Source organism: Ischnura elegans, chromosome 9, assembly GCF_921293095.1.
Source record: "Ischnura elegans chromosome 9, ioIscEleg1.1, whole genome shotgun sequence".
NCBI lineage: Eukaryota > Metazoa > Arthropoda > Insecta > Odonata > Coenagrionidae > Ischnura > Ischnura elegans.
In genome coordinates this window covers 51,169,752-51,191,987 of record NC_060254.1, presented here as the reverse complement: position 1 = coordinate 51,191,987, position 22,236 = coordinate 51,169,752, and the positions used below count along the sequence as shown (strand labels likewise).

The following is a 22,236-nucleotide window of genomic DNA, read 5'->3' as shown; positions in this document are numbered from 1 at the left end:
GGAGAAAGTTTGGATCCCTGAGGTACACCTCCCTCTCTCCTCTTAGCTGTCGCTTATTCTTTTCCTTTGGAGATAGAATTCCGCTCTTCATTGGTTCACCAATGTTTGAATTAAATCCTTCCGCCATCAGCTAAATTTGAAGAGACTTACGGCGTAATGTAGGAAATAAAACAGGAAAAAAAGCTTTCTTAGACACTCGAGAAAAAAAAGCAGGAAAAAAAGACGAAGGCGATATAATATACGACGGTGTTTTTTTTTCAACCCCCGATGGCTCAGAAAACGATCCATGCACATACAAACTACAGGCGGGTATTGAGCGAATAGGGCAACTGCGCATCCTTTGCACCACACACTCAAGTCATTTCTGAACCTAAGCTGCTAGTTTAAGGTTAGTGGCAATCTCATTTACCACACTGTCTCAATTGGTTATCCTGCCAAGGCTCCACTGCGGTGCGACAGCTAGAAAACTCGCCGAATGGCTTCAGCATTGACATGTTTTGACCTTAATGCCAATAAAAGATATGTAAATGCACCCTGTCAAGAGTGTGAGACAGTTTGAAGCATTACGCCCATTTCCATTCAAAACAAAAGAGGAGACATGCTGACTTCTGGAAGTATTCTGATCCATGACTACGCCCGTCACCTCAGCACTGATGAAGCCACCACTCCTTGACCAATTAAAATGGGATAGCATCCTGGATTTAAAGTACACTCGCTCACAAGAAACTCAGGTGCACGGGACGGTAAGCACAAATGCATTTTATAGGTATAGCCCCTGAGCTCTCGAAGGGTATGGCGGCCTCGGACCTGGACGATGGTGATCCAGGGCAGCCTCCTCAATGGTGTTGGAACGAGTATTTTCCCCTAGCAACTCATCAAATCTATAAAATCGAAGGCTAGGGGCGGTAAACGGTGGAATTTCTGAGGACGCCCACCTGAAAAACCAGCCGCCCGCACTCATTAAATTTAACTCGTTTATCACACGGCGACTTCGTGCCAGCAATTACTGACAATGATAGAGAAAAGGAGCGCGTGTATCACGACTCACGCGGTGCTTAGTACATGCCACGATAACAGATGTCACTCACAGCGCGGCACATAAATACTCCTGAACTTCTCAGACTCCATGCTCTATATATCCTGAATGAAGAGATGTTAGAGAATACTTTATCACCAGAAAAACACAAGTTAATTGAGGCAGTTAATCTAGCCGTGCGTAATAAAAAGTCAACTACTAAGCATTACATGCATTGCTATAACTGCCACCACTCCTCTCCCAACCCTTCTCTTATCGCAAATGTTTGGCGTCATGGAAGTTAAAGAGGCTATCAGCTAACACACACATCATGCGGCACTCGCTCCCTCGGTGATTCAACCCGAAAGCTGGCTTGGATAGGCGAGGTTAGTGCTCACCCTGAACTAAGCCACAGGAGTGTGAAATTCACACAATTGACAAGGTACGGGGGCCAGTTCATTTCCCTGGGCCACCTCGCACTTCGAGGATTTTGTTTGAGAGTGTCGAAATGCTTCAACCGGTATCTGAACCCGGGACACCTCGATGAGCAGCTAAGTGCTCTATCCCTTAAGCAACCATGCTCTCAACCATGCGTAACCAAGGGAGGGGAAAAAAGCAATAATTTGCGCAATAAAAAATAAATGCTGCGTTGAAGGGAAATGATAAGCAATATACCTAGATACGATAAATGTTTGTGAGTTCGGCAGTTTACATTCATTATAAACTGGCCACAAGTGCCCTCATTTTTTATCATTTAAGATTTTAAGTGGAATATATACATTTTTGATATAAATGGATTATCAAAACTATTCTAAGATAGTATTGCATTTAGGCAAGCAATCGTTATTATATTAGGCTATAACTTCGTCGTAATGTTTTTTAATCGTGACGATGTTATCACAAAATATTTTCTGGCTTACAAAAATATAATCCTCATAATAATTTTGCGTACTCTAATTAAAGGAACGATGCATTTGGCATCCACCCCAAGCGACGGTTGCCTACAATACATCACCGCATTAAACGCAGCCCCTAGAATGAGGATGAGTACGTCGCAACTCATAGCCCAAAGCGCTGTTTCCCCTTCCATGACACTCAGAGCAAAGATAAGGCGCGAGTGAAGCATTTAGCGGACTAGCGTCGTCTTTCTGAAAAATGGACGCCATTTTTTACGGGGCACGAGAAAAGACTACCTACTAGGCCAAACGAGCCCAGAGTATTATAATCAACAACAAGATTATAAGCGACCAGCCACAATTTCACGGTAACAAATTTATGATGTGAGAGTGAATTATTTCTATTTCGCCTCCTTCGACGCTACGATGAGTGATCAATTCGCTGAATACGGGCGTAAACAAATGAACGAGGCTAGATCATGTAGTTGACGTAATAGGCGGGACAAGAAGAAAAGATTTCAGAGTTTTTACCGAGCTGTATTGCGCCAGATCATCTCGATATTCACGCAAGCAAATGCGTGAATTTGCTGAGAAATAACTATCACCTTAACTGGGAAGCACAGAAAAATGAGAGACTTTGAAAGATGCTAGGAATTATTCCAATTCCAATTATGTTCATCTGACAAAACATAATGGGCTAAAAGAAATAGAAACATTCGTGTAGAAATGAAACTGGTTCCCGTCAACGCCCACGGGTACCATATGGCACCCAGTGCAGTTCCGAGCCAATACTCCTCCAATGCATTTAATATGTGAATGTTAGCATAAATTTCGGTGTACATACTTAGTTGAAGGTTTCATCTATTATTCAGTCAGTTTGGATTGTCTTCATTGCGTTGAACTCATATGTATCATATTTTATAAAAGTGAAATATATGTGAATTTAAAAAAAACTGGGCGCTGACGGGTAGGCGAGATGTTCATAGTTTGATTTGTTCATTTACCCTCAGTCAAACTCATAAAATCCTAACAAAAATTTTTAGACTTCAAGAGAATTTTAAAAGTTTCTACTCCGAGATCGAAGTGGTTCTATGAATCTCAATGAAAGCCTCTTTAGAGAACTAATTGCAACACGAAGGGCCTTTCATGATATTTCATATAGACTCTGTGGAGGTTTTCTGATGCTCCTAATGGAAACTTATTAGCTAGGATTTGCAAATACTTAGAAGATTATTCGTGAAGAACTTTCATTCGATTCAAGAATGATTTTAATGAGTGTCTTTGAAATCACTACTGAAATTCCTATAGCATTAACAAAGGTTTTTAATGTGAGCACTGCAACGTGATACAAGTGTTGTAAAATACCTTTATTAAGCTATCTTCAGAGAGGAAATACGCCACTGTGAAAAAGCTAGCGAATAGGAAAGAGGAATGGAGAGCTGCGTAAAACCAACAACATTAGGATTGTAGAATAATCATGATGATGATGAAGACACCATAAACTTTTCAAGAGGATTTGGATGAAATTCTCAGCAATCCTTTAGAAAACATAATCAAATTTTCTACTTGGCTAATGGTTTTAATTATATATTGATATTAATACTACCCTTCTGTTAAGCATTTTAAATTATTAATTTTACATTGAAATTTTGATAAAGACGAGGTGACCCGATTAGAAAATAAATAGATATAATTTTCATGACAGCGATTGAGGCTGCCTCTGTACCCAGTCTCATTGAAAGTCGGGATAAACCAAGGGTCTAATATCCCGGCCCATTTACGGGATAAACTTTTCTCGTAGGTGTTTTAACGAGGACTGAATCCAAAGGTCAGTTTTCATGATAAACTTAATCACTTCCAATTAGTTACACACAAATATTTTTAAAATTTTGTCACTGAAAGCATATGTCTATAAAACATAGGAAAATTCCTATTTAAGCTGCTTTTAAGGCGATCGAAAAGACGTTCTAGGAGAGTTAATCAGTTTTAATAATGAATATCAATCTTAAAAGAGGAAATGAAACTAAAACCCTGGTAATAATTTAATCCTCCATTAAGACTCAGAAAAAACTTCCATATTCACTATCTGTAGATTATTTTACAGTGGAGATAATATGAATTAATATCATGCGAAAAATGCTACATCGGGACACATTTTCTTTAAATTTACCTACTGTAAAAAAATTTCATAGATGGTTTTCTGTTTTAGATTGACGTGACTCAGAATAAACATACAGGTAGAAGCATGTCCAGTGTCTAGTCTGGAAAATTTAATTTTCTGGACAGCTTAATTTTCACCTTTCTAGACTGACTCATAAGAAACTGATACATGAATTACAGAGAAAAAGTAAGCAGCATGAGATTAACGACTATCTCAAAAAGACTACATAGAGAAGGGCCCAGCTCATTTCGTACAAATTTAATGTTTACTGAAACGTAGGACGTGGTACAATATCTTTTTGAAAATAAAGCTATATATTTATGAACAATTTTTGCAGTCTAGTATTTACTCTCACGAGAAATATCCCCGTTAAGATAAGAATTTAACATACAAGGTCGCGAGGAGTATAAGTTTTGGCTAACTAACCAAAGTATTGCTCATTTCCAGGTGAAATTCAGGATCGCTATCAGCGAAACGAGCAGCAAGCTCTAAAAGCAAATCTAAATGCACGTTGGATGGCAGCACATTTACTGCTGAAGTGCAGATTACTCATTTGCAATATCCGTCATTCAAACGATCCTGCTCTTGCTTCCGGCATATTTGATGTGACTCCAATCCTGTTTTATACTTTCTCCCACCCGTTTGAGTGTTTAAAATGGCAAAGGCTGTCACGAGGGCAGTAGCATTAATCTCAGAGTCGGATTAAATCCTACGCGGACAGAAAGACCCAACTGCAACAGATGTTGAGGCTTGGCGGCATTCCCACCGAGTGAGAGCAAATAATTGCGCCTATTTCGGGCTTTCCTTTTCCCTCTCTAAGCCCCCCACCTCATCCCTCGATCTAGTTCTGCGTGTACGTACATGAGTCACGTTTCTTCCCACGCCATCCACATAAGCATGCTAAAAACACTAAATGGATGAAGATCCGAGGATTTGGGTTCTCATTGCAGAAATGAAAACATTAGAAGGTTAAGAGAAAGTATTTTTGCGCATAAAAAATATTTTGTGTCCTAATGTATAAATTTTTCGAGCATATATTTCGATAGGATGTATAAAAAAATTAGAAAATACTAGTATATAACATACATAATTGATTTCGATAAAACATTTAAATTATCTTTTATAAGATGACCTGCAAAGGCACACTATGAATAAATTGTCTAATTTAATTTCAGCTATCATCATGATATGACGTCTGATGCAAAGTTTAAATCAAGTACCTACATTTATTTAGTGTTTCCACGAGGTCTGCGCAGAAATTCAGAATTTCAAATGTCCGTGGTTTGATTTCCACTTTAGGTGAGATGTGCTTGACTTTATCGGAATTAATCCGATAGATTTTTTTATGGTTTTCTATTACGAATGGTTTTTCCATGATCGAATTATTTTAATTTTCACTCTGGCTACACACTATGAGGTATCGTTACGTCGTCAGAATTATAGTCGTTATGAAACTTTTGAAACAAAAAAAATTCAGATCGCGTTCCTCATCAGTTGGACTCAACTATTCGGAATAAAAATCCATCGGAATAATTACTATCGGTGACAAAAACATATTAATGGAATTTTTTTTATTTTTCTAAAGAGGACTCATAGCAAATAATTAAAGCGATAAATTAAGAGAGATGTTTTTCCGAACGGATAGATGTGGAAATTCGTTTTTCCCCCGAACCATAAAAAACTTTAATAAACGCTAGTCCCAACTTCGTTAGAGCACTTCATTGTTTTAGCTGTAAACGGCTGCTGTCCTAACATCCCCTGCAACACGCCTTTTAGGCAGCTTGCGGGGTATTATATAGATGTAGATAACAAGAAAAGCTGTTCTCTTTCCTTCCCAATGGCCACCCTATAAATCTGTGTCAGTTTGAATAAAAAATCGGGTACACAGATCAACAATAAAATGATCTGCTCAGGCACACTATGAATAAGCTCTCTAATAAAATTTTATCTGTCATTATGACATTATGCTTGAGACAAACCTAAAATACCTACTTCTATTTTGTATTTCCACCAAGAGATCAAGTACCTCCTTGAGCTAGTGAAACTTATTGGGCCTACATTTTTAAATAAAATACATCCTTAAAAATTCATGAAGGAACGTTATGTCATAAATAAAATGAATAATAAACAGTTAATATCAGTAAATATTGGCATCACGGTACACAATAAATTAGCCCTCATGTTGCTTTTATAGGTAATACTAATACGGTTTAGCATATCTAACTTGAAAAAAATCATTTAAAATCGGTGATAATGTACGTCTATTTCCTCCTCATGAGTCTCCTTATTGTCATTGGTAAGTGTTAAAAGCACATAAAGTATGAATGCCGTCCAATCTAACTAACAGCCAACCAAATATTTACTCTCGCACCTAAATCCCGTTAATTTAAATAAATCGCTTAAATTTCAGTTCAAAGAGCTACAATTGGTTACTGAAAGTGGTAGGGGTGGCGATTGGCTAACGGCCGGAGGATAAAGGGAGAAAGGAAATGGGGGGATAGCATTTGCCGAGAGGGAATGGATAGGTGCTGAATTGGGAGAAAGAGGATGCAGTCGATAATGATTTGCTTTCAGGGTCCAGCCAGGATCGGAAGGGCTGAAGGACCACAAAAGCGAACTGGGGCTGAAGGATATAAGGGCGTGTGAGGGTTAAGGGAGCTGGTATGGCTACACAAATCCCACACTGCTCCCCTTTGATTTTCCCAGCTTCAAGGTAGGAATATTTTTACAATTCAACGATTGTTTTATCGCATGTGACACTAGTTATATCAACCAGTGACAAAATTGGGTTCATACAATAGCGCAGAATGTATGCAGCAGATCGGTGAAACAATTTGAACGATTTAAAATAAATCAAAAATGACTTAGCTCTTGGATAAAAACAAAGGATTACCATGATGGTATCAATGGGATCGTACCAAGGTATCAATGAACATAAGAAGTGTGACCCTGTGAAATGAATATTATTTTATCCACCATATAAATTGACACCTATGGAAGAATAGCCTTTCAATAAGATGGGCATTAAAATTTAAAACTCCAAAATTATAAATTTTAATGTAAAAAAAATTCTTCTCTAATAAAGTATAAATTCCAACCTAAAAAGTGTTATTTATATACCCCTTAAATAAATTTAAGGCAAATATGGCAATCCTTTCTTTGTTTCCAAGCAAAATTAATGTCCCCAAATGTTCGTCAAATATGTTTTTTCCCATGTATTCTAATTAATATATCGGCATAACGTTTTACCTCGAAGTTAAATAACCTTTAGCATAAAAATAAGAACCCCGCCTCAATAAATCTTTTAATGCGACTAACAGTACAAGATCGTGGGCATTAATTCTGCCACATAAGTAAAATTAAATGATTTCGATATTGACTAGGGATAACTACGTATTTTGGCGCACAAGTCTCATTACTGCTTATGTAGAAACATCACACAAATAATATTATTAACATTTCAAATTGTCATTCTTTTACGTCAATTCTCAATATTTCAGTGATAGCATTGGAAAATTTTTCGGAAACAATATAACGACGTTTTTAGTTTCTTAAATCAACAGCGCGACCTGCATTATTTCGCTTGTTGTAACCGTATGCAAAATGAGGTAATGCATGCACACATAGGGTCTATGGATATGCATGTCCTTCGCATCATTGCTGACCCATCGTCATACTAGGTCATAACCATGGCTCATCTAAACTTTGCAGCAGCTTTCCGAACGGTGTAGCAGTTCTCATTAATTTTTAGGTATGACCAGATAAACGGTGGAAATTGAATACTGCTAGAGGTACCTGCTATCTGCAGAGGCAGATATTGAACGAAATAACTAGTTAATAATTTGATATTCCCATACATAATCCCCAAAAACACTGAAGCTGATGTAAAACACGGTTGTAAAATTGGTTCAAAGTCAATGTTGCATAAAAGCAGACATAAAACCGTACTTTCAAGAATCTACACAAGGAAAGAAGTAAATTTGGAAGAGAAGGACAACATTGATATGCTTATTTGTAGCAAATGGATAGCATATGGATAACGATAACGATAGCAACGATAACTATATCCTAAATAATTTAATTAAAAACATGCAGATGTAGGAAAAAATATGCCGTGTGTTAAAACATATCTAAAGAAGGCAAAAAAATCAAACAAGCAAGGTCATTTATTCCAAATCCATGGAAAAATTAGGGTAACTATTCGCCAACGTTTCAAATTGATGACAGGCCAAAAGGTGATCACAATACGAATAAATTTCATAAAATCATATCGTGTCAATCGCAGTAGGTAAAATGAGATAAATATATCACTTTCATGACAAAATTATGACGCAAATGCGTATAAATTATCGAAAAAAGTTTAGCGGTTATTTGGAATGTGACAGCCGGATCTTGAAAGGTGGGTATATTCAAACAAAATCCAGTGTCTCATAGATTACATTCCAAATTCAACCCTCAAACCAAAAAGTAGTAACTCAAGCAATATACTCTCCTACATACTTTTACCTATACTTTATGGACAGCGAAAAACATCTGAAAATACATTATTACTTTTACATTCATGCCTTGATTTTCCTTGGGATGTATTCCAGTGCCCAAGGTAGGTTGCAGCCTGTTTCAGAGAAATAATTGATGAAAAGTAAGGTGATTTAGGAAATAATACGTACCGTTAATGCAGCAGTTTACAAGGCAAATAAGAAAGAATTCAAAATTACACGAAATTCGCAATACCCTGGAGAACAACTTCATTACAAAGTTTTCTTGGATGAAAAACTCTCTTTTACACCACTCCATTTTTTTAATAAGGCAATTCAGGTTTCGAAGAATAATCATCATCATCATGCGTAAATTATTATCTACGTATGTTATTATTGTAACCATAGTTACGCTGAAACCGATGAGTGATGCAAAGAGTATGAATAGTTTACGCGGAGCAACCTACCACTTCGTTGCAGATTGAATGCAAAAAGAAGTGTCCCACCGACAAAGACCACCTCCAGCAAAGAGCAGCATCGGTGGCGTTGTCCGGGCAAGGTGCGTTGGGAGATGAAACGATATAACGTTGAGGGGAGGGCAAGAGAGGATGGGGTGGGTAGGGGAGGTTTAGTGGTGGAGAACGCCGATACAAGTGGGTGGAGTGTGTTGGAGGGTTCGGGACGGCAAAAAATGCTCGGGTAAACAAATTCGGAGGGCTTTATTGGTAGGATGGACGGGAGGAGGTTTGGGGGATGGCGCTCGCTTCAACGACTGAATAAAGAATATTCTTCGCCGCAACGGACGGAACCGACACCCCAATCTCTAGCCACCCTTCCCCCCTGTTGATGCAGCGAGGGGCAAAAGGGGTTCATGCTTCCAGGTCGACACTTTTGCAACGGCGACAAAATCCCTTTATCTAAAAGAACACCAGGGAATAGTGGATTTCATGCGGGATAAAGATTGAAACTAATTTTGTTTTAATTTTAATATAATCACAAGAATTCGTACTATTTTAATGAAAATAATTGCAAAGAAAACATATCTTTTTCCAAATTATTATAGCTCCCTTTAACAAAAATCCTTATCTGGCACTGTAACAATTTACTTTTTACTGATACAAAAATATTTATAAAAACTTGACTTTTCCCAGGGTAAGTTTTTTACAATAAGTAACAAATTGTAGTGGGCCTGACGGAAATTCTTTATCGCAGGAGTCGAAGGAATAAAAACATTGCTGTTTCCTCATTTATACACAATAACATACATTTGGGTGCTTAATTTAATTAATTGACTTCCATTCGGTTATCATCCGGATTTATCTCACCGCAATCACTGAGAGCGAAAGCCTTCGCAAATCATAGGGCTCGGGAAATGACGTCAGCACAAGTGAGACCGTTGAAAATGTTAAGTGTATGTATTGTGGCATTCGCTTTTACCGATTTTGAGTGCGTTTTAAGAATATTTGTGCTAACTAATTATTCGTAAAAATTTACTTCCTTCATTATATTCCCGCGTCTGGTTGGGTTTTCATTAATTGGTAATCGTCGCGGCATTTCCAAAAAGAAGAAAAAACTCAATTTTTTATTTCACAAGGACTGACACCGTATAATGCAAATGCCATTTTTGGCTAAGATCATTGTAACACTTCTCACCAATACATTCTCTCGGAGGAATCAACAACAGCGGGCGAAACTAAACCAAGCGGTAAGATCCCCGACGAATTGATCACCTTAGTAAAAGATGCCAGCAAGGAGCAATGTCGTTTTGAAGTAGTGCAAGCTGATTCAGAATAGATATACATTTGCCTCGCAATTCCGAATGCGGAGATAAGCGAGGATCTTTAGCCAAGCCACGAATATAGATGCAAGTACATCAGGAGAACATTCACAACTTTAGATAACAAATAAAGCCACTTTAGATTGAAAACTTTTTACTTCTCTCTTACTTCAAGAGCTCTATATCATAGAGAATTTCATTTGTATACTCTCTATCAAGTTTCTGCAAAACTCTTAAAGGTAAAACATTCGAATTACGTAGCTGGCTTCTTTTACTGCTTTTTTCTATTTGCCCCCCCCCCCCAATACAGAGGGCAATATCGAAACTTCTGCCGCAGGTTCGTATGTTACAGCCTATTTGGGCAAAAAATAAGTAAATTTTGTCCCTTACGCTAGTCTTACAAATTCATGAGCATATATGGATAAAATACACTATAACATCAAAACTTCTATTATCTAAATGATATTCTAACTATTCCGTCCAATAAGAGGATTCAGGAATCACGCTGCCAATAAGAAAGGATCTTTATTGCTCGAAATATTAAAACTCTGCTAATATACCATAACTTGTAATGGCATTAAGCCAAAACATGTGTAAAATAAACGATACGCTTTAAATACACGTACCCTAAATCGCCGAATTCTTCGAACTGCAATTCAGTAAAACAAAACACCTGAAGGCTATATGAGAAAAAAATCAATGAAATGTAACTTTGGTAATCGAATTTCACAAAATATTCGAAAGCCTCGACGAAAATGTTTACTAACAATGCAACAGATTTACCACACATTCACGCATTGGACTCGAGGTTTCCACGGAAACATTGACCAAGGCTATCGTAGAGCAAAATTTTTTGTTGCATAGTAATTGGTCTTGCAACCTATATCTAAAGGCAGAGCGTTCACATTCAATTTTAGACGATAAATATTGTGAAACCTTTGTTTACAGCTTCAATAGCAACAGATAATAAATATTCAGATCCTCTACATCGTTATTTAGACGTGTGCATTAATCAGTGATCAGAATCAATGAATGAGGATAAGTTTACCTACAAGCGACGTCGTGTTTGAACTAACGATCAGGAGGAATCAATGAAATAGCAATGGATATATTACCGTTCCAAACAGTACTATAAATATTATCACTTTTTTTGAGTATTCATATTTGCCATCTCCACAAATATATGCAGATCGGGGCGGGAAAAAGTTAGAATTCAGTAAGGATTACACTTGCGCCAGCATAGGAAAATTTTATCTGTTGTACCCTCACTTCTATTGCTTTGCAGTCTTTACTTTTATACTGTAATCATAAGTTGACACTCATCAATATTGTGATCAGTTATTTTATAATAGGAAAAGTACTTTTTGAAAATGAAGACAGTTGCTCATTACTGACGCAGTGACTGTATGATTCACATTACTATCATTATATAGAAACTGAAATTACTTAAATATATCAATCTTGAGCAAATAACAAACAATGTGTGACATGCAACAAAAAAATGCAATTACCACAAAAATGGAAAAATAATGCTATCTGTATATAATGCATTTTTAGGGCTTATTTTTTCGTTCTTAAACATATCATTTAACACAAACACTGCATTGCACCGACAATGCAAATATTTGCCCAATATATGAAGGATTTTTTTTTGTTAAATGGCTCGTAGGGGTGATATTTAGACTATCCAGAACAGCAGTGTATAACGCCTTCGACGCCATCATCTTACAAAGAAGTTATGGGCACAACTCTAAAGGCTTGTGTTCACATTATGTTAACCCAAACTTGTTAATGTCTAAATTTATGAACACGTGAATGAACTAAAAAATCCACCGTGTAACCACCCAACTTGTGTGAATGTATTACTAGAAAATAGAAACTGTTCTAATTTGGTTCATGCATTTGTTCATGTTCCGTTTCATCAAAATCGTTCAAGCAAACTCACAGTAACTCGTGTGTGTTAATTTATCGTGTAAACTGGCCTTTGTAAAATTCAGTCTTCATATGCTTCCATTTTTAAAAAACCGTTGGTAATAAATAACCAACTTTGGCAGCAATTGAATGATTTATTCCGAGTTAAGCTGTATCGAAATGGGTACTATGTTTGAATGCCTTTCAAAATCAGGTACTCTTCCCGTTAAAACCGCAAAAACAAAATTAAAATGTGCGTTAGATAATGAATTTATTCTTCCCACTGCCTGCTTTTCACTACCCCTAGTCCCGGCATCCGACATTCAGACCATCAACAGCCTCTTCTTGGCCTCACTTCACTTGGGGGCGTGCCGGAATGAATAGACTGGAAGATCGGGATCGAAGAGACGCTAACAGGTGAATCCATAGTATGGCAAAGAAGGGAAATGGTGAACAAGATAGTAAGAGGCTTACGTCTGGCTCCTCAAGTGAGCCCTCACAAAAATGAATATGCCCGTAAGATAAAAGTAATCGGAAACACATAATCCAATAGAGAAGTGGAAGCAATTGAAATGAACACAAAATATTAATAGGCTCAGGAAATGTTGGTTCGGTGATCAAAGGTAGCGATTTTTACCTTCCTACAAGGTTATATATTTTTCACGACTACAGAAAGATTTTTATGGAAGAATTAAAAGAGAAAGAAAGTGAATCCCACAAAAAACAATAATACTGTAAATGAACTGACTTTTGAAAAGAACATGTTTCTCTTTTATCATACACGGACTTCAGTGCATATTTTCAACCAAAATTTATATCGCGGTGCTCATACTCAGTGCGAATGAAAACAGCCAAAAACCTAACTCTCCCATACTCCACCCGCTCCACTTCCAAGGTAAGTACACGTCGTGTTTACCATGGGGATTTTGACGAAGACCATCATTACTCCCTACTTTGTATGCTCCGCTACAAATTTGCTTGTGCCGTCTTTCTGAGAGTGATATAGACTCTTCTAACAGCACTCAAACATCAGAAATGAGTACACCATCGCAGAGCTAACATGTTTCATTCGAAGTTGGCGTTCATTTACACCCTAGAAGCATTGCGTGTAAAAAAGTACAATGAAAAACTTACTTTACTGAGCATGACAATTTACCATAGAAAAACATATTTTTTCGAAATATATAAAACTCTGCTCAAACAATAAATAAAATATGAAAAACAAGCTGAGCTTTCATATCAATCTTGCAATGATTTATGACTTTTTCATTCTGATTTCAGATCCTATAGGAAAGCCTACGTCCTTGCTCAGAATTCAGTAATGACACTAATTCATTCCAAGAAGAAGAGAAAACAATTCCAAGAAGAAGAGAAAAAATGGAAAATATTTAATCAGCCCGTTCAGGAAATACTCAACGCGTGGCATTAAGCCGTATTCAAACAACACCCATCTACAGTGAGGATTCGCATTCACTTTTCAAAATAAGAAAAAAACTAATTTTAGGAAGGATATAAGTAAACAAAAGAATTATGGCCATCCAATTCTGTAATGCCTGTCCACCAAATTAAGGGAAAAATGCAAGTGAATTTGGTCTTATTCTTCTTACAAAGGAGACACAGCATGATTATATTTTCCAGCTCAGTTACGCCAATTTGCTATAAACTTTACTCGACCATTGCTGGGGGTAACATTATTACGTAATCGTTTTAAAATAGGAAAAACACTCGTATTTTAATTGAAATCTGCTGGTGACCATTACTTAAGAAGCCCCGATTTTCCTTCGACAGTTAAAAGACAACCTTGGTAGAAAGGAGGAGTATAAATTCCGAATGGCACTAGTTTTCAGCCTTTCTGCGGTCACATTAGGTGCCAGATTATACCCATACAAGCCCGTCTATTATTTATCCTTCCTCAAGAGAGTTAATTTTGCTTTCTACTCCGGCATTTTCCATTTTTTTAAACTTACCCTTTAGCAAGTGAACTTAAAAATTAAAGTATCCCACTAAATAACGCGATAAATTGTTGCGAGAGGGCAGTATGCAATAAGTTACAATTCTAATGCCGTTCGCTTCTCAAAGTGCGTTCAATTGACGTCATGGTTCGTACACTTCAGCATACTTGACAGGGATTATTTACGGCGCCGAGGGGACTTTCGGGAGGCAGCTGATGTGATGAGGATTTCCCTCGGGTTTAAGGGGAACGGTGAGTAATCACAGGGGATGGAGTGAGGGAGTCCTTCTTCGCAACCACGAATATCAAAACCATTCTCCAGTCGGTCTCTAGGTCTATTAGTCTTATCGTTTCCGGGTTTCCACATCGTTGTTCCATGTTTGCAGTAGAGTATCTACTACTCACCACAGAAGCCTTCGCAAAAACTCTATGTCGTCACCCACCACGCATTTAAATGAGGTTACAAAAATCACCACTCGTGTCGCTGACGGGTAGAGCAGACAGAATTTTGACGAAAAAAATAAGCTATAATTCGGACTGTTGACCGTTATTTATATTCGCATTTTTTTTAGTCCTTCCGGCCATCGTGCCTCAAAATTTAACCAACAATTTGTCCCGTCTTCTCGCTAAAGTTTTTAGAAGATCGTAGAGGGACAGGTGGAGGGGAAGAAGGGAGAGGGACGGCTCTGAATGAGTGTTATAAGACAGGTTATAAAGGATATAAAAGAAAAGAAATACATAAGAATGAAAATACGAGTAAAATTTCCGGCCTCGGTGGCGGCGGGGTAACGTTCTCGCCTGCCAAACAAGAGGTCGCGGGTTCGAGTCCCGCCTGGGTAGGTTTCCCCTGTCCAGGGCATGGTTGTTCGTGTGCGTTTAATTATTAAATTTGTTGAATACTCCCGATGTAAAATGGCCAACATGAGCTGTATTCGGTGGATTGGGAATAAAATAAAAAAAAATAAAATAAAATAGGAGAGAGGAACGGAGAGCTGTATCAAGCAAATCCTAGAATTGTATAACATATATAATCGATTCAGGCTCGATTTTGTGGTAGCCCTTCCACTTTTAATTCAAAACATAGTTTACACTATTAATTTAAAACTCAACAACCGACCATGGTTTCAACACATAGTGTCATTTTCAAGGAAACAAATTTTGTCCTAAAAAATAACGCAATGCGTTGAAACCATGGTTGGTTGTTGAGTATTGAATTAAAAGTGTGGAAATTACCATTTGCGTTCTTTTAAGTATCTTGTATATAATTGTTGACGTATTATGATGTGATATTTTGTATTCATAGCTTTCAAATTCTTTTACTCACGATTGTAAATATTACATTGTTAATATTGTACACAAACGGATTCCTCTCACCTCATCGTTGAACAGAGAAAATGCGCCAGAAGACCCAACAAAAAAATCAAGCTTCTACCGAATGAACTGGAGCCACCTCTATGTATTTCTTTGGAGGTAATTCGCTTCTCCTTCTTCCCTCTACCGCCTCATTACTCACAGCGTCCGATGCGAAGTGAGTGGGAGGCTAAAGGTGCGTTTACACTAATTAACATGTTGTACATGAAATTATAGTTACATGAAACATGTTTTACGAAAAAGTTAAAAATATTTGTAACATATGCTATATGTAACACTGTGTTATGAAACAAAAATTCGTGTTATACAACAAGTTTTTGGTCACGCGAAGCGGGAAACCAAAAACTTGCTGTGTAATACGAGTTTTTGTTCTATAACGCAATGTTACATGTAACATGTTACACTGATTTGTAACTTTTTCGTATAACAGCTATTTTTCACTTATTTATATAACATGTCACTCAGAGTAAACGTGCCTTAATAGATACGATAATGGTGGTACATTACTATCCTAATGATGGTTGGAGTATGTAATGGCTTAAGGTGCGATATGGGTGGTGGTTGATTGACACGGATTGTTTAGCGGGCGCTGTACTCCAAGCATCCGTGAACCAAAGGTGCTTCGCCGCTCTCCTTCCATTCCCTATCCCGTATTTTCTAACTTGGTATGTGGAAAGCCAAATTATATTGCTGAAATCAAATCACATCATAGACCTCATCAAACAACGCATCTATACACGCAGTAGCATAGGTAACGGACACGGAAAATCTTAATTATGCAATTATTATCAGATCTGCTGTTTCAACGAAGCGTTGATTAGATATTTCTAACAAAATCATACAAGGAAAAATTAAATACCAGTAACGAGCTAGCCTAAATTTTGATCAACAACAGGTCTGAACTTGTTTGCGATGAAAGTATTCTGAAAAATGGTGGATTACTTGCTATACTTCTTTATATATAGTAGCAACTAAAGAATGTTCGAAATACGAAAGCCCGATGTAAAATGCAGCATGTAAGGATTGGCTATTGGCCTTTGTTCCCCCCTTCTTTTCCTCTCTATGAAAGACGAAGCATAGAAGTCATACACCCGAAAGAACCACGATCGGGAGAGCATTTATAACAATTGAATAAAACATATCTAATTGTGGCAATAACATGGCTTTTAATTTGTTTTCTGGCGTATCCTACCCAAAAATAAGCACAAAAATGCTTCCCATGGAAATGAGGGTTTCATACTACTTCGTAAGTTAACTGCGTAAGGAATTCACGCTCGCTCGAATGTGAAGACTCGAGCGCAACCCATCATAAAAATCACTTTGCGGGTCAAACTCCCTTCCTCGATGAACTACGAACTCCTTTTCCATCGCACCGACGAATACGACTACCCAACTCAGAGAGTGTGTTGTTCTCCAATGCAGAGGCGTGGTTGAGCGGCAGTGCCGATTCGGGACTTAGTAAATTTCCAGTTCCTGGTTGGTAAGATTTTTGAATGCGGTACTTTATCTATTTAAGTCAATGCAATCACCACTATCTCATTTTGCAACATTTAAATTGATTTTATTTTACGGAAAACCATATTGTGTTCAAAGGTGTTATAAAGAGGTTCATAAAAGCCAATAAAACCCGCAGGTATTATTTGGAAAAAAAATGTTAGATTTGAGTGATTGAAATGTTAGAGTTGAGAGGAAGAAGCTCGCAGTAGTTAAGTAGAGAAGAGAAGGTAGCCATCACAGCCATGTTAATCCAGGAGTTACATTCATGGTATGCGAAATTTTGCTAGGAAGAACGTAAATATTTGAAAGCTGACTTGCAATTCAATCATAAATTTCTAGTTTAGGTCGAAAAAAAATCAGCTACACAAAGATAGTGCTTTTATTATGAATGTTTTCTATAACATTTATTTATAAATGATGTACTAGGGAAGATCTACTTACGTAGCATACTGAAAGTCTAGAAAGTTCAAAAACGATGGCCTCACATGTTTTGTATTGAAAAAAAGATCCAGGATATAGCCTAAAAATATATTAGACTGTTAAGAAGGTTAACAACCAGCGATCAACACATTGCCCCCGGTAAAAATACATATTTTTTGGAAGATCACCAATGTAATTCAGCTACCTTAATAGCAGAGCAATTTCGTTAGTTTAAGATCACAAAGAGCTCCAAAAAAGGTGAAATTACGATAACAAAGCACCCATAATCTGTGACCAGTCAATAAAAAAATAACCTTGTAGAGTATTATGATCCCATTATTCCGGGTAATAGCGACGCTGGGAATTCATGAGCGCAAGCAGTCCTTGAAATTACATGCCTGGCGCATAGGGACGTATTTTTTCGGGGCGTGCATACAGCGAAGAGCCGTCAAAATACGCTGACACGGCTGACAGCATGCAGCGGGCGATGGGATCCACTGCTCGCGAGGAGGCAGACCACGACGCGACGTCGTCGTCCCCGAGGAAATCCATTCTTCGCGGTACAAGGACTGCTTTTCTAGACTCACGACGGGTGAGCCACCTCTCAACTACTCCCCCGCCTATTTCATAACAATCCACCCTCCGCGTGTTTCCCAGGGCGAGGAAATTTTACTGCGGGACATTTGGCTGAACTTCGGCTCTTAAATTTCAACCAAAATGACCGAAAAAGAAACAGCAATTTGCACAATAAATTAGAATTCTACACGAGTGATGCATTTCCCTATTTATTACGAATACTTCTAACTAATAGTTTTATTTTGGATGCTAGCATGTTCGTTTTTTTAGAACTCTCCTATTTTCTGGTATAATCGCTTGTCATTGTCCGGTGTGCTTGGCCTGTCCGGCAGGCGAGCGCGTTTCCAATTGACGTGCCTGGTGTGAGAACACCCCGTGCCACACACCCTGGTGGTCGCTTGCACGGTAGATCTTATATTTAGACGTATGAATATCCCCTCGGTATGTAGGTCCTCAAATGGATTCCTGAGTGCAAGATTACTCAAAAGAATACATGTACACAACTAAAACGATAAGCATACCTTTCAGAAACTATCCCGCTAATTCATTTTCAAGATTCGTATGTGATTGCAGCATTTACTGCGGCATACAATCCTGAAACCCTAGCATTCACTGTGGCATCGAAATGAATATCGCGACAATCGCATATTTGTGTCAAAGAGCCAAGAAACAAATTACGATCCCATAATTCCGATCGCCTATAAACTCGAAAAATAATAATTAAATACATTTCGCGACTCTTCAACTGTTTTAAAGCACGGATTTCTTCACTCACTTTTCCTTTCGTTACTTAACCTCACATTTATATAAGGCTAACTTACGTGTATCTACTGATGACAAGGAACCAATTATGATCCTGCTATTCCGATTTCCTAGGCACTCAAAAAATAATGAATGACTACAATTGGAGAATCCTCAACTGTTTCAAAGCGCGTACTTCTCCACTCATTCTGTACTTCGTAAATTAAGCTCATATTTATATAAGGTGGCAAAGATCGGAATGGTAAAACAAAAGCTAAAGCAGAGGAGCGTAAGTTCGAATGGGGTAAGGGAGTCACTCACCTTGACAGAGGAGCGAGATGAGGTGTAGCGTCGCTAGAAGGGTCCGACCGTCTCGACGCCCGCCCCGCATAAGACGCCTACGGCCGCCGGCACCCGCCATGGCCATCCGACGCTTCTAAGACGCCGTGTCTGCGTCCGGGGGAGCTATTATTCCTCTTGCACAAAACGAAGCACTCAAAGGAAGACACACGTGAGCATGGCTCACGATCACTTGCTCAGATATCCACTGGAGAACATCATCGTGAAGGATGAAAAATAGAAGGCTAAATTTACGGGATATCACCACAAACTCATACAAAGTTCAGTGAACGATATAGAATTTTGGACATGGTTCTGGTTGCAGAGGGGAAAGATATGCACATAACGAACTATGTAACTTGAGCAGGGACGATTTACACTTGCAAATGTAATTCTCTCAAATAATCTTAGTTTCCCAGTCTTTACTTCGACTAAGGGGACAAGAAAAAATTAAAGCCTGATGACAAAGATGAGAATGACATATATCTAAGAGTTTTGAAAAAGATAGGTTCATAATGCACCATGAAAATGAATTTCCAACGTGGGAAGATTGTTGCAATATATATTTCTTTCTTGCCTAGGGGAAGATATTTACTGCCAATATTTATTTTCCAACCACCGAAAAGAATGCGCGATCGTTTTCATACTTCTTTAGCACTTTTACTTGAACGTGAGAGAGTTTTCCGATTCTTCTTCAGGAGAAATCCCTCAAGGGGCGCTTGCTTTCTTAGCAATCCTCCGGTGGAAATACGCTAAGTCTCGCTGCGACATGATAACAAAGGGTTGTGGTCCAGGTTTTCCACTCCGCGTACTTTTTTATTAATTCTACCTCAAAGCTTTTGGGACAAAGTTGAGGTAAATGTCACTGACGAAAAAATTTGGAAATGCAACACAGATCCAACGATCTTAAAAGGTAGCATTCCTGAAAAGGCCGAACGATGCGACTCACTTTCCTCAGTCGTTGATTCATTTACCTCGGCCAAGAGAATTTAAGGACCAGAAAAGGGATTTTTGGTTAAAACATGAAAATGAGGGCATGACACGAAGGACTCTTTCATGTGGGTTCTTTAATCACTATCGAAACAATCCGAACACACAAAAAAAAACGTTCATCCGAAGTTCGCACATACAGAATAACCTCCCACGATGTCGGAGAAACAAATTATTCCTTCATTGCTACCCATGAGGTAGCGCGAATCAGTGCATTTTCACTGATAACAGTGAAGCGATGCAATCCCCTCTCCATTCCGTTGTGATTCTAGGATGTTTCTCCACCTTGCCGCTGGGGAACCAAACCATTTCTACGATGAATACTAATATCTCTGCGATGACAGCGAAACGATGCAATAACACCTCTTTTCAGGTCAGATGCGTCGACAAATATCAGCGTGGGACGCATATCCGTGATCCGCGGTGGACGCCGGCGTAGCAAACGCCGTATCCAGCGGCGCGGATGCGATGCCCCGATCGGAGAATGCTGGTGGCATGCCGTTCCTACTTCATGGAGGCTGCAGAGGGGGTCCTTGCTTGCTTACTGCCCGTGTTTCTATCAGCAGGCTGGGATAGAGGGGGATTACGCCCCCAACAGGGAGGAGGAAGAGGCTCCGAGGGCATCCGAACCACGACGACCGCAGGCGAAGACGAGGAGCGTGTTTCGCGTGTTCACCGTCAACTGTTCTTCGGTCTTTCTGCACCAACTCCCGACTCGGAGCTGTTCGTCCGACGTACTGAAAAGGGGACTTCCCTTGCGAGCCGCTCTTCCCCCTCCAGCACCCTCCCCTCCGTTCCCCTCCCCCCCATCCACCTTGCGACGAAACATTCGCACGCCACCGTCGACACACCTCCAACTCCCCCGCCCCCTCTCCCAATCCCTCGAATACAAACAGTCCGCAAAGCGAGGGGGTGGTGAATGGGCCAGCCAGCCGACACTTCCTCGCTCCCATTTAAACTACCTACACCAATACAGCGGCTGCGTGTCGAGAGATTTTCTACTTCTTTGACCGTCACCTAGCGAAGCAGAATGTGTCACATCTGACTGACTTTATACTCTTAAATAATAACCACATTGATCGAAAAATAAACAGCATTTTTCACAATATAATTGAACCGTGCAGGAGAGAAATATTTGCCCACTCATTATGAGTACCTACATAAGTATCATTTCAAATGTCACAGGTGGAATTTTACCTCGGAAAATTGACTAATTAGGGCATAATTTTGAAATGATAAAAACGTTTAGAGAACGGGGATCACTATAATTTAAATTTCAATCATTTTATTTTGGGTGCACTTTTTCTAAGAAAATTTATCCCTGCTTACGGTCAATTTAATTGTTCACAAACATTTTTGGGTTTACAAAAGATCATATCCAAATTATATACAAATATTTTGCCAAAGATAAAATAAAAGTGGACTCAACCAATTTCCTTTTCATTGCCTCCTTAATAATCTTCATTTCACCATGATACACTGTTAGCAAAAATCATGATACAATCTTAGCAATCTTATCAAAAGGGTTTATAAAAGTTCATATCTAACAAATATACAAATATTTCATCAAAGGTAAAATATGAGCGGAGTTAACCTAAGATTTCTGTTTTATTGCTTCCGTAATAATCTCCGTTTTTCCACAGTACACTCTTAGCAAACATCTCTGGAAGTGTGAAATAATAAATTATATCACGTTGACTTCGTTTCAAGGCGCCATTTAGGTTTTACGACCCAATGCTGGTTCTGATTTTACGCTACGACACATTCACAGAACCTACAATCAGAGTCATTATCAGAGCTTTCAAGTCTATTTCGCGAGTTTTGGCACACACAGCCATGAGGATAGTTGTAATATTATAGCAATGGACGGCAGGGTAGAAGGAAAGAGAGGGGCTCAGTGTTTGTATCACGAATATTACAAAAGAGGATCCTCAAGTCTTCTTCTAAATGTGTTATTACACACTGCGCATTTAAATTGGTTTGCAAAAGTCGCCACTCGCGTCGCTGGCGGACAAAGTGATCCGAGTTTTACCCGGAAGTAAGGTATAATCAGGGGTATTCATCGAAATCTATATACATGATGACGTGATCAATCGAGTTTATTATTTTTCAATGC

At 38.6% G+C, this 22,236-nt stretch overlaps 1 protein-coding gene across 2 annotated transcripts in view; it reads right to left on the bottom strand.

Annotated features, from left to right (window-relative positions):
- Positions 1-20,841, bottom strand: part of LOC124165664 (lachesin-like) — a 450,658-nt gene extending 429,817 nt beyond the window's left edge. For both annotated transcript variants that reach the window (XM_046543144.1, XM_046543145.1), the window contains exon 1: positions 19,113-20,841. In XM_046543144.1, the coding sequence (XP_046399100.1) occupies positions 19,113-19,218 (106 nt within the window). In that variant the 5' untranslated portion in view covers positions 19,219-20,841. The remainder of the gene's footprint in view (positions 1-19,112) is intronic.
- Positions 20,842-22,236: the final 1,395 nt, after the last annotated feature.